Here is a 12,499-nt window from a genome sequence, read left to right on the forward strand (position 1 = left end):
CCCCACCCATACCAGACAGTGATGCAGCCAGTCAGAATGCTCTTGATGACCTCAAAGATCCAAAATTTAGCCAGAAAAGTAAAGGAAGCATAACTAAAGTTTACATAGGTAAAATTAGACCTCATCTTTGTGGAACATAACGATCGCAGATAAGTTCTCAACCAGGCGACTAGGAAGACCGAAGTGGCCATGAAATGCCCATAGTGCACAGGATCAAGATAAACCCCAAGACAAACAAGGACGTAATGATGAGGCTTTATAAAGCATTGGTGAGGCCTCAGAGTATTGTGACCAAATTTGGTTCCTTATCTAAGAAAGGATATGCTGACATTGGAGAGGGTTCAAAGGAGGTTCATGAAAACGATATTGGGATTGAAAGGCTTGACATACGAGGAGCTTTTGATGGCTCTGGGCCTCTGCTCACCAGAATTCAGAAGAATGAGGGGTGAACTCACTGAAACTTATCGAATGTTGAAAAGCCTCAACAGAGTGGATGTGAAGAGGGTGTTTCCTATGGTGAGGGAGTCTAAGATCAGAGGACACAGCCTCAGAATAAAGGGTGCCCTTTTAGAACGGAGATGAGGAGGAATTCCTTTCACCAGAGATATGCAGCTGTGGGGATCAAGTTGTTGTGTATGTTTAAGGTGAGGTTGATAGATTCTTGATTGGTCAAGGCATGAAGGGATAGGGGAGAAGGCAGGAGATTGGGGCTGAGAGAAAAATTGGATCATCCATGATGAAATGGAGGAACAGACTCCATGGGCCAAATGGCCTAATTCTGCTCCAATGTCTTCTGTCTTAATCCAAGATACAGTGAAAATTTGGTTTCACATACTGATCAAACAGATCAAATCGTTCCACAATACATTGTGTTTGATAACTCTGGGTCTATAGTGACTAGAATTCAGAAGAATGAGGGGTATCGTCATTGAAACCTATCGAATGATGACAGGCCTTGATAGAGTGGATGTGGAGAGGATGTTTTCTATGGTGGGAGAGTCCAAGGCCAGAGGGCACAGCCTCAGAATAGAGGGGGGGTCCTTTTAGAATGGAGATGAGGAGGAATTTCTTTCGCCAGAGAATGGTGAATCTGGAATTCATTGCCATATGCAGCTGTGGAGGTCAAGTCGTTGTGTATATTTAAAGTGCGGTTGGTAGCTTCTTGATTAGTCAGGGCATGAAGGGATATGGGGAGAAGGCAGGAGATTGGGGCAGAGAGAAGAAAATGGACCAGCCATGACAAAATTGGTGAGCAGACTTGGTGGGTCAAATAGCCTAATTCTGCTTCTATACTTTATGGTCTTGTGTTAAGAAAATGAGAATAACTCAGGAGCGGGTAGTTCTACTCAAGGATAAAGGAGGGAGTTTGTGCTTGCAGTCAGAACAAGTAGCTGAGGTATTACCTAAGTATTTTATTTCAGTATTTACCAAGGAGAATGATTTGGAGGGAATGTTAATGTATTGGGCCAGTTTGAAATTAAGGAGGAAGTTGTGCTGTCTTCTAAAAAGCATTAAGGTGGATAAGTCCCCATGCTCCATTGGCCTATATTCTAGAATGTTGAAAGAAGCAGGTGAGGCCTGGTAAATAGCAAATGTTATGCCTTTGTTCAAAATAGGAAATAGGGATAATCCACCTTAGTGCTAGGAAAACAATCGGAGAGGACACTGAGGGAAAAGATTCATGTATATTTCAAAAAGCCTGGTCTACTTAGCAACAGTCAGCTTGGCTTCGTGCAAACAGGTTATGCTTTACAAACCTGATCAAGTTCGTTGAGCAAGTGGAAAAGGAACATTTTGAGGGTAAGGCAGTGGCCATTATCTACGTAGTTTCATGACATTTGTTAAGACTCCTCAAATGATAATGATGCATGGGATTTCGGGTGAATTGAGAGTTTACATTCAGAACTGGCTTACCCAAGAAAGACAAGGAGCCAAGGCTGTTATGCTGCCTGGAGGTCTTCTGCAGAGTTTCGTGCTGGAACCTCTGTTTGTGATATTTAACAATGATTTGGATGAAAATGTAGATGGGCTGATTATCAAGTTTGTGGGTGACACCAAAATTGGTGGAGTTGTAAAGGACTATCAAAGAAAACCATGGGATATAGATCACTTACAGATATGGACATTAAATGGCAGATGGAGTTTAATCTAGGCAAATGTGAGGTGTTGCACTTTAGGTGATCAAATGAAGGAGAAAAGTATGCAGTTAAAGGTGGACCCCTTTATAATATTGAGGTAAAAAGTTCATAATTTTCTGAAAGGGACTGCCCAAGTGGTTAAGACGGTAAAGAAGGAGTTCTTTTTATGGAGTTCAACCCAGATAAGTGTGAGGTGCTTCAATTTGTTACGTCAAATATGATGGCAGTATATAGTATTAATGGTAAGACTAGGCAGTGGGGAAGCTTAGAGGGATCTTGGGGTCCAATTCCATAGGAGACTCAAAGGTGCTGTGCAGGTTGATGTGTGGTTAAGAAGGCATACGGTGCATTGGCCTTCATCAACCAAGAGATTGAGTTCAAGAGCCTAGAGGTAATGTTACAGCTGTATAGGACCCTAGTCAGACCCCACTTGGAGTACTGTGCTCAGATCTGGTCACCTCACTACAGAAAGGATGTGGAAACTATAGAAAGGGTGCCGAGGAGATTTACAAGGACGTTGCCTGGATTGGGAAGCATGCCTTATGAGAATAGGTTGAGTGAACTTGGCCTTTTCTCCTTGGAGCGATGAAGGATGAGAGGTGACCTGATAGAGGTGTATAAGATGATGAGAGGCATTGGTCGTGTGGATAGTCAGAGGATTTTTCCCAGGGCTGAAGTGGCCAGCACAAGTGGGCACATTTTTAAGGTGCTTGGAAGTAGGTACAGAGGGGATGTCAGGGGTAAGTGTTTTACACAGAGAGTGGTGAGTGCATGGAATGGGCTGCTGGTGACTGGTGGAGGCAGATTCAATAGGGTCTTTTAAGAGGCTTCTGGATAGGTACATGAAGCTTAGAAAAATAGGGGGCTATGAGTAACCCTAGGTAATTTCTAAAGTAAATACATGTTCAGCACAGCATTGTGGACCGAAGGGCCTGTATTGTGCTGTAGGTCTTCTATGTTTCAATGCTTAAGGGTTATGGCATGCTTGCCTTCAACGGTAGGGATATTGAGTAGAAGAGTAAGGAAGTCACACTGCAGTTATGTAAAACCTTAGTCAAACCAAATTTGGAGTATTGCATGCAGTTCTGCTCACCCCATTATAGGGAGGATGTGAAGACTGTGGGTAGGTGCAGAAGAGATTTACCAGGATGCTGCCCGGATTAGAGAGTTTGAGCTATAAGGATAGGTTTGGAAAAATTTGTGGTGTTCTCCCTGGAGCATAGGAGGCTAAGGGGAGACCTGATAATCATATTTAAATTTATATGAAAGTATAGATGGGACCCCTTTTTATATAATGGTACAGTGGATGGGTATGAAAATTTGATTATCAGTAGTCCAAAGCACAAATTGAAGTACAGGTCGACCTTCACTAATCCAGCACCCTTGGGTCCTGAGGAGTGCCAGATTAGTGAAAATGCCGAATTACAGAAGGATCACATGAAGCAATAGCTAACCTTCACTAATCCAGCACCATTGGGACCTGAGGAGTGTCGGATTAGTGAAAATGCCGAATTACAGAAGGATTACATTAAGCATAATCAGTGCCAGATTATCGAAGGAACCGGATTACAGGTAGTCGGATTAGTGAAGGTCGACCCGTATTACAAATACCAGGATTTATAACCCCAAACCTGCTGTTGGTCAAAGGATGACACCCAATCATCCATAAGGGATCTTGATACCTGTGATTCACTGCTCTTCATTTTCCATCATCTCCCATCTGCGACTAACATAGAGAGATATCTTTAAAAGCACTGACTCACATCCCACAAGTCATTTTCCGAGTGTTACACTAGCTGCATCCTTAATTGCTCAGATCAGATTTTGTTGTTTCTGAAATGGAGGAAATCAGAATTATTATTTCTTTTAAAGCAGCTAAAAGTCCTACTTTGGGAATTTTGTTTTGGTTTAGCACCCGATGGATATGAAGGCAAAATACAATACACCAAAAGTGGATGAAATCCAGTTTAGAGATAATCATATCTTTTTTATATGCATTAAATGTACCGAAGGCCAAAGCTGGGCAAAGACATGCATCTGATTTGTGCCTTTGTTGCAGGTTTCTCCAATGTATATCAAATGTTTAATGATGATTTACTACACCTCAGACAAACTAAGTACTGAGCCAAGCCTTCCACTTGAAGCTTAAGGAGTTGCTGTAGCCTAAAAAGTGACTACCACCTAAACCAAAGATTTTACTTTTTTACTTTCGTATAGAGCTCAGTTTAAATATAACAAAACTATTTCTGCTTTCAAAAAGCAAGTTTTATTTTTTATTTTTGATATGGATATCCATTTATTTATAAAGCATATGTACGGAGTCCTAAATAAGATTGACGTTATGAATTTACTAATTTTGTAAATGGATAGATACGTTACCACACAAAAATGATACAAATTAATAAGAAGGAACTGTTTTTGAATCAGTGCATCCAGTGTTTTATAGCAGATCAAAATTTATTGCTTTTATCTTTTCCTTAGGTTTCCTATGCTCGTCCAAGCTCTGCATCAATCCGTGATGCTAATCTGTATGTTAGTGGCCTTCCTAAATCTATGACTCAAAAAGAATTAGAGCAGATGTTTTCACAATATGGCCGAATCATCACTTCCAGAATTTTAGTTGATCAAGTCACTGGTAAGTGCCAATGATCCTACTTTTTTTTCAAATGAGAATCACCATTCTTTTAACCATGCGAACATTTCAAGTGGTGAAAGTTTCAAATGTGTTTTGAGTGCAACAGGGGTCTTTATATTTCACTGCAGGAAAAAAAAGCTGCTGGGAGAACTCAGAGAATCAGATAGCGTCAGTGGAGACAAAGGGACCAGTCAGTGTTTCAGGTCGAGACTTTACATCAGGATTGGTGTCTGATTCCACTTTTGTCCACACATGCTGCCTGACCCACAGAGTTCCTCCAGCTGCTTGATTTTTTTTCGAGCTCCAGCCCCAGCATCTGCAATTAAAAATGACACGATTTATCATTTGTTATGCTTTGCTAGTTGCTTTGAATTCTTCCTTATTTTTTCAGTGAGGGCTGTATTTGGTTAAGTCCTGTTAATCAGCATAGCTGACTATTCAGTATGTCGAATCGCATATAAAAAAAATTTAAACGTTACAGCTAAGTCATTCCTCCTTGCCATTTTTATTGAGACGTGCTTCCAAGTGGATGAGGGAGAAGAGATATCTAATCACCAAAGTGGCATGCATTTATCTGACCATTGTTTTGGTCTTTGAGATCATCATGATATTGGAGATACCCTTCTTGATCTCAGGAGCCAACCCAACCCACCCTCACCCCCCCCCCCACCACACACACAACTTCCTAGTACTCAAAACTCTACACACTTTTGTAGGGAACCAGTACAGGATGTTAGTATCCTCCATGCAGAATGACAAAATGGCAAGTTTAAATTGATCATGTTTTTACAGTTTGAACCTGTGTAGTATGCCCTCAGTATGACTGAGGACTTATTTACGGTACATATTCTGCCCTACCACTCAGTAAGTAAGTACACATTTTAAAATGCTAGTAACACATAATCTGATTGAGGAAAATAATAGGTTGATCAGCATCTGTAGGAAGAAGGGAATTGTCAGTGCTTCAGTTTGAAACTGCATTAGGATCAAAAACCCTGTTTTTAGTTAGCATGGACTCATTGTATTGGTCTATGACTCTAATTTCTTTCCTCCCACAGATGCTAATTGATATGCTGTATTCTTCTAGCGGATTATTGGTTGCTGTAGATTCCAGCGTTTGCAGTGTCTTTGTGTTTTCATAAAATGCAAGCACCTACTGTAGGTCCAAATAATTATCAACAACAAGAATAGCTGAAAGTCTAGAGCATTGTCCATGGTTCAGTGCTTTGAGTATTTGACAAACAGAACAAGTAGAAACTATTTTATTTTAATCCCAAACTTCAACATTTGCTTAGGCCAGTAGGACTCATCGCACTGGACAACAAGGATAAGAAAATCTGCAGATGCTGGAAATCCAAGCAACACACACAAAATGCTGGAGGAACTCAGCAGGCCAGGCAGCATCTATGGAAAAGAGTAAACAGTTGACGTTTCGGGCTGAGACCCTTCATTAGGACTATCTTGATGGGTCTCAGTCTGATACTTCGACTGGTTACTCTTTTCCATATACGCTGCCTGGCCTGCTAAGTTCCTCGAGCATTTTGTTTTTTTTTCCAAAAGTGTTGCTTCCCCAGAATTATTATATGATAGACTGCTTAAAGCTGAACACACATATAATTTCAGACTACTTGTATCACATAGGAATTTGGAGAAACAAATTAACTTTTATTGAATATATTGTGTTTAATTGCATATCAGTGTTGACACTTTGCAATAGTTCATCTAAGCTAAACATGTTTTGGTGATGATTTTTGTTTGTACTCAGTATCTGAGGCTTCTCACTTGTGTCCAACAATGATCAGCCAGCACTGATGGATTCCAGTTGCCCTGATACTGTTTCTCCGTGACCACAAGGTCCTGGTAAAACCTTTCACCATGCTCGTCACTGACTGCGCCAAGATTTGCAGGGAAGAAGTCTAAATGGGAATGCAGAAAATGAATCTTTAGTGGCATGTTGTACTTCATGGTTTTGTATGTTTGAGGCAATTTCTCAACCAGCCGCTTGTAGTTCGGTGTTCTGTAGTTGCCAAGAAAATTTTCAGCAACATCCTTTAATACCTTCCATGCCTTTTTCTCCAGTCCCACTAGAAGTTCTTCAAATTGCCTGTTTGATTTGTAGACCAACAAAAATGCCTTCCCTAATTTTTGCGTCAGTTATTCTGACTTGAATTATGAATTGAAATAACAAATTTAGGCAGTTTCAAAAAGATGGTGCATGACAAGGAAATTGCATGGTTATTTTCATGATCAGCAGTCCAAAATCCATAAGTTACACCCAAAAGTATTCAGAAAGCAAAATCTTTGTTGTCCAATGTAGTCTATCACAAGTACAAGTGGACTGAAATTACTGGAAGTGATTTGAATTGTTGTAATCTAAATAATAGATATTTAAGATCTGATCTCACTACACATTTTCCTTCCCCTTCTTTAATTCCTAAAACTTTACCCCAGAATTGTTGACCTCACACGATGTCAGGAGAGAAAAATGCAAATTAGCAGATTCCACTTATTGCATTTACCCCTGCAGCGTTAGGTTCAAGACTTTCTTATAGTTTTCATTGTTTAAGAACTAACTTTCCAAAAGCAATTGCAATCAGTTCTTAGGAAAGCGGTGTTCAGAACACACACCGAGGTCACCCGACATGTTCAGTGATTTCAAATGATGTGAAACATTCAGTTTGATGTCACTGTGCCCATGAAGCAGCAATAAGTAAAGGGTTGAAAGCCAGCTTTGGCAGTTTTGATAGCATTTCTTCTCCCCAGTCCTCTTGCTAGCCCTGACATTCTGCAGATACTAGAAATCCAGAGTAACACATGCAAACTGCTGGAAGAACTCAGCAGGGCAGACAAAATCTATAAAAAGTTATTAAAAAAAAAACTTGTATAGGAGCTATAAAAAGTTGATGTTTCAAGCCAAGGCCCTTCATCAGGACTTGAAAGAAAGGGGTCAGAATAAGAAGCTGAGGGATGGGAATGAGTACAACTTGGAAGGTGATTGGTGAAGCCAGGTGAGGAGGAAGCTAAGTCAGTGGGCGAGGGAAGATGAAGCGAGAACCTGGGAGGTGACAAGTGAAAAAGATAAAGAAGGGCTCAGAAAGAAGAAGGAATCTGGTATGAGCAGAGAGTGGACTATGGGAGAAAGTGAAGGCGATGGTGAACCAGAGGGAGATGATGTGCAGAGGAGAAGGGACAGCCTGAATGGGGAATAGAAAAGGAAAGTCGGGGGAGGGGTGAGAAATTACCAGACTTTGGAGAAGTTAGTGTTCATGGCATCAGGTTGGAGGCTACGCAGTCCATTCGTAAACGAAAGCAAACTAAAGGAAGTAGAAAGATATACAAACGTACTTCACACTCCTGACTTATGCCTGTAACTGGTGAATGGGTTTTGGAAACCAGGAAGTGAGTCACTTGATATGAGATTTCCAGTCTGTCTTCTTGTGGTCTTAGTATCTGACCCTGTTAAGTTTCTAGCCATTGATGATGTGTAGAATGTCAGAGATGGTAATACTGTTGAATAGCAAAAAATATTGGTGAATAAACTCTCCTGTTAGAATTTGGGTTTTGTGTGGCATGTTAATGATTGTTTATTGACTAAATCTTATCCAGGTCTGTTGCCACTGGCATGGATTGATTCATTTTGTAAGGAAATGTAAGTGAGATTAAACATTGTTCATCAGCACAAATACCAACTTCTAACCATGGAAATAAGGTTACTTTCAGTTGGTTCGCATCAACTCACTCATTTGTTCAGTGTACCAAAAACTTGTTGACTCCTCTGGTATCAAGTTCCATCTACTCTTGACAATCCAGGGTAGTAATTTCTAGATTGCTGCCTGTGCCACACATCAGTGAGAGGAAGAATAGGATGATCTGGCAGATGAATGAATTGCTGAGGAATTGGTGCAGGGGACAGGATTTCAGATTTCTGGATCATTGAAGTCTCATCTGGAGAAGGTATGACCTGTGCAAAAAGGAGGTGTTACACCTGAACCCAAAGGGGACCAATATCTTTGTGGGCAAGTTTGTTAGAACTGTTGGGGAGGGTTTAAACTACTTTGGTGGGGAATGTGAACTGGAATGATATGGCTGAGGATGGGGCAATGGGTATACAAGTAGATGTAGTGAGACTGTCAGGAAGGAGAGGCAGATGATAAACCAAAATTGCAGTCAATGGGAGAAGTTGAACTGTAACTTGGCAAAATCAAAAAGGGTGATGAATACATGACTGAAGCTCTCAGATTAGAATGTACACAGTATATAGAATAAGATTATCCTGTAACGCATTTAGGGATTGGCAGATAAGACGTTGTGGGCATCACTGAGTCATATCTGAAAGAAGATCATAGTTGAGAGCTTCGCTGTATACACATTGTATCGAAAGGACAGGCAGGTAGGTAGAGGGGGTTGAGTGGTTCAGTTGATAAGAAGTGAAGTCAAGTCATCAGAAACTGGTGACATAAGATCGGAAGATGTAGAATCAGTGTACATAGAATTAAGAAACTCAGAAGACCCTGATGGGAGTTATATACAGGCCTCTAAATAGTAGCCAGAATGCGGAAGACAAATTAAAACGGGATGGAAAAGGCATGTAAAAAGGGGGATTTCAATAAGTAAATTGGAAAAATCAAGTTGGTAAATCCCAAAAGAGGCAATTTGTAGAATGCTTATGAGATAACATTTTAGAGCAGCTTGTGGTTGAGTACACTAGAGGAAAGGCAGTTCTGGATCGGGTGTTGTGCAATGACCCACATTTGAATGGGGGGTTTAAGGCAAAGGAACCTTTAGGAGACGCTGATCAAGACAGGATAGAATCAGCCTGCAGTTTGAGAGGGAGAAGATAAAAACAGATGTATTAGTATTACAGTGGAGTAAAGGGAGAGAGGATCTGGCCAGAGTTGATTGGAAGGGAACACTAGCAGGGATGATGGCAGAACATCAATGGCTAGAGTTTCTGTGGGCATTTTCAGAAGGCACAGATAGATTAGATTAGATTCAACTTTATTGTCATTGTGCTGAGTACAGATACAAAGCCAATGAAATGCAGTTAGCATCTAACCAGAAATGCAAAGAATAGTGTTATTTGCAAAATAACTGCGAATAAAAAGTAAGTGCTACAGCACACAAATATAAAAGTACTGAGACAGTACAATATGGGTGCAATACTGCTTAGCGCTGTGATGTGAGGTTCAGCAGAGTCACAGCCTCAGGGAAGAAGCTCTTCCTGTGCCTGCTGGTGCGGGAACGGAGGCTCCTGTAGCACCTACCAGATGGGAGGAGAGTAAAAAGTCCATGGTTAGGGTGAAATGTATCCTTGATAATGCTTTTCACCCTGCCCAGGCAGCGTTTATGGTAGATGTTCTGAGTGGTGGGCAATTGGATGCCAATAATCCTCTGGGCAGTTTTCACCACACGCTGGAGTGCTTTGCGGTCCGATACGAGACAAGGTCTGAAGGTAGATAAGTCACCTGGACCAGATGGGCTACTCTCCAGGGTTCTGAAGTAGGTAGCTGAAGAGATTATGGAGGCATTAGTAATGATCTTTCAAGAATCACTAGATCCTAGAATGTTTATGGAAGACTGTAAAATTGCAAATGTCACTCCATTCTTTAAGGTGGAGGGAGGCAGAAGAAAGGAAATTATAGGCCAGTTAGCTTGACATCAGTGGTTGGGAAGATACTGGAGTCCGTTATTAAGGATGAGGTTTCGGGATACTTAGAGTGCGTGATAAAATAGGCCAAAGTCAACATGATTTCCTTGAGGGGAAATCTTGCCTGACAAACCTATTGGAATTCATTGAGGAAATAATGGACAAGGTAGACAAAAGAGAGTTAGTGAATGGTGTTTACTAGGAGTTTCAGAAGGCCTTTGTCAAAAAGGGTAAAGGGTAAACAGTCAATATTTCGAGCCAAGGCCTTTCATCGGGACTGGAATAAAAGGATGAGAAGTCAGAGTAAGAAGGTACCTTACTCAAGCTGAAGGAACTCAGCTGAAGCATCAACTGTTTACTCTTTTCTGTAGATGCTGCCCCTAGCATTTTGTGTGTTTGTTTTGGATTTCCAGTATCTGCTGATTTTCTCTTGTTTGTGATTGGGTAAAGGGGAGCCTTTTCTGGTTGGCTGCCAGTGACTAGTGGCATTCCACAGGGGTCAATGTTGAGATTGCTCCTTTTCATGACAGAATCATATGTCAACGATTTTGATGACAAAATTGGTGCCTTTGTGGTCATGTTTGCAGACTATACAAAGATAGGTGAAGGGGCAAGTAGTGCTGAGGAAGCAGGGAGTCTGCAGAAGGACTTAGTTGGGTTGGGAGAATGGACAAAGAAGTAGCAGATGGAATATAGTGTTGGGAAATATATGTTCTGGCACTTTGGTAGAAAGATAAAGGCATTGAGTATTTTCTAAACATGGAGAAAGTTCAAAAACAAAAGGTGCAAAGGAACTTGGGTTGAGTCCTTACTACTGACTCTAAAGTTGAGTCAGTGGTAAGGAAGGTAAATGCAATGTTATCATTCATTTTGAGAGGTCTAGTATATAAGAGAAAGAATGTGTTGCTGAGGCATTGGTTAGACCATATTTGGGGTATTGTGAGCAGTTTTGAGCTTTTAAACTTAAAAAAAAAAGATATGCTGGCATTGGAGAGGGTGCAGAGGGTGTTTGTGAGAATGATTCCAGGAATGAAAGAGTTAACATATGAGGAGCGTTTGGTGGCTCTGAACCTGTACTCGCTGAGTTTTAGAAGAATGAGAGGGGATCTCATTGAAAACTATCGAACATTGAGATGTCTGGATGGAATGGATGTGGGGAGGATGTTTATCATAGTGGGTGAATCTGTGACTGGAAGGGCACAGCCTCAGAATAGAGGGACGTCCATTTACAACAGGGATTAGGAGGAATTTCTTTAGCAAGAAGGTAATAAATTTGTGGAATTTATTGCCACAGCTGTGGAGGCCAAGTTATCGGGTATTTTTAAGGTGGAGGTTGATAGGTTCTTGATTAGTTAGTGTGTCAAGGGTTATGGGGTAAAGGCAGGAGGATGGAGTTGATGGATAAGAAATCAGCCATGACAGAATGGTAGAGCAGACTCTGTTGTATATTTAATACTTCAGTAGTATTTGAATAATATTGTAAATATATTGCTTGATTAGGCATTCTTGTTCATTTAAATAATTCATTACGGTTTATATAGAAATTACGTGAATGGCAGGGGTGATTGATAAGTTCGTGGCCTATGGTAGAAAAAGATGAGTGATACAGCTCTCGTTACATGTGCATGCAGTTCAGCTCTTTGCGTGATTATGCAGAAAGTTTGAAGTTAATAACTCATCTCTTTCTACTTATCAATCACCCCTGCTGTGGGCACTTTCTGGAGGTCCAAGATCCGTATGCTCCACGACCGCTGGACTAAGTGTGTAAATGTTGGAGGGAACCATGTTGAAAAATAAATGTGCTAGGTTTTCTAAAATTGACTCCTTCTACCTTAGGCCATAAACTTATCAATCACCCCTCATATGTCAAGCAGACAAAAAAATGGATTGCACAGGGAAAAGGAAAAGCTAAAAAGTCAAGTTACAGTTTCAGAAAAGCACTAACTTACATGCTGTTGATGAAAAATCTGATGAGAGTGACACAGGTCTAGGTAGCCTTGAGATTCAAAATGTGAAATTAACAATGGACAAGCAATTTGGCTTACACTAGAAGTGAATGGCAAATTAATTAAAATGGAA

The 12,499-nt window shown here is 40.7% G+C and overlaps 1 protein-coding gene across 8 annotated transcripts in view; it reads left to right on the top strand.

The window, feature by feature from the left end:
* elavl4 (ELAV like neuron-specific RNA binding protein 4) overlaps positions 1 to 12,499 on the top strand; it is a 92,477-nt gene that overhangs the window by 51,459 nt on the left and 28,519 nt on the right. For all 8 annotated transcript variants that reach the window (XM_063064315.1, XM_063064319.1, XM_063064316.1 and 5 more), the window contains one exon: positions 4,620 to 4,773. In XM_063064315.1, the coding sequence (XP_062920385.1) occupies positions 4,620 to 4,773 (154 nt within the window). The remainder of the gene's footprint in view (positions 1 to 4,619; positions 4,774 to 12,499) is intronic.

The sequence above is a fragment of the Mobula hypostoma genome, chromosome 12 (assembly GCF_963921235.1).
Source record: "Mobula hypostoma chromosome 12, sMobHyp1.1, whole genome shotgun sequence".
NCBI lineage: Eukaryota > Metazoa > Chordata > Chondrichthyes > Myliobatiformes > Myliobatidae > Mobula > Mobula hypostoma.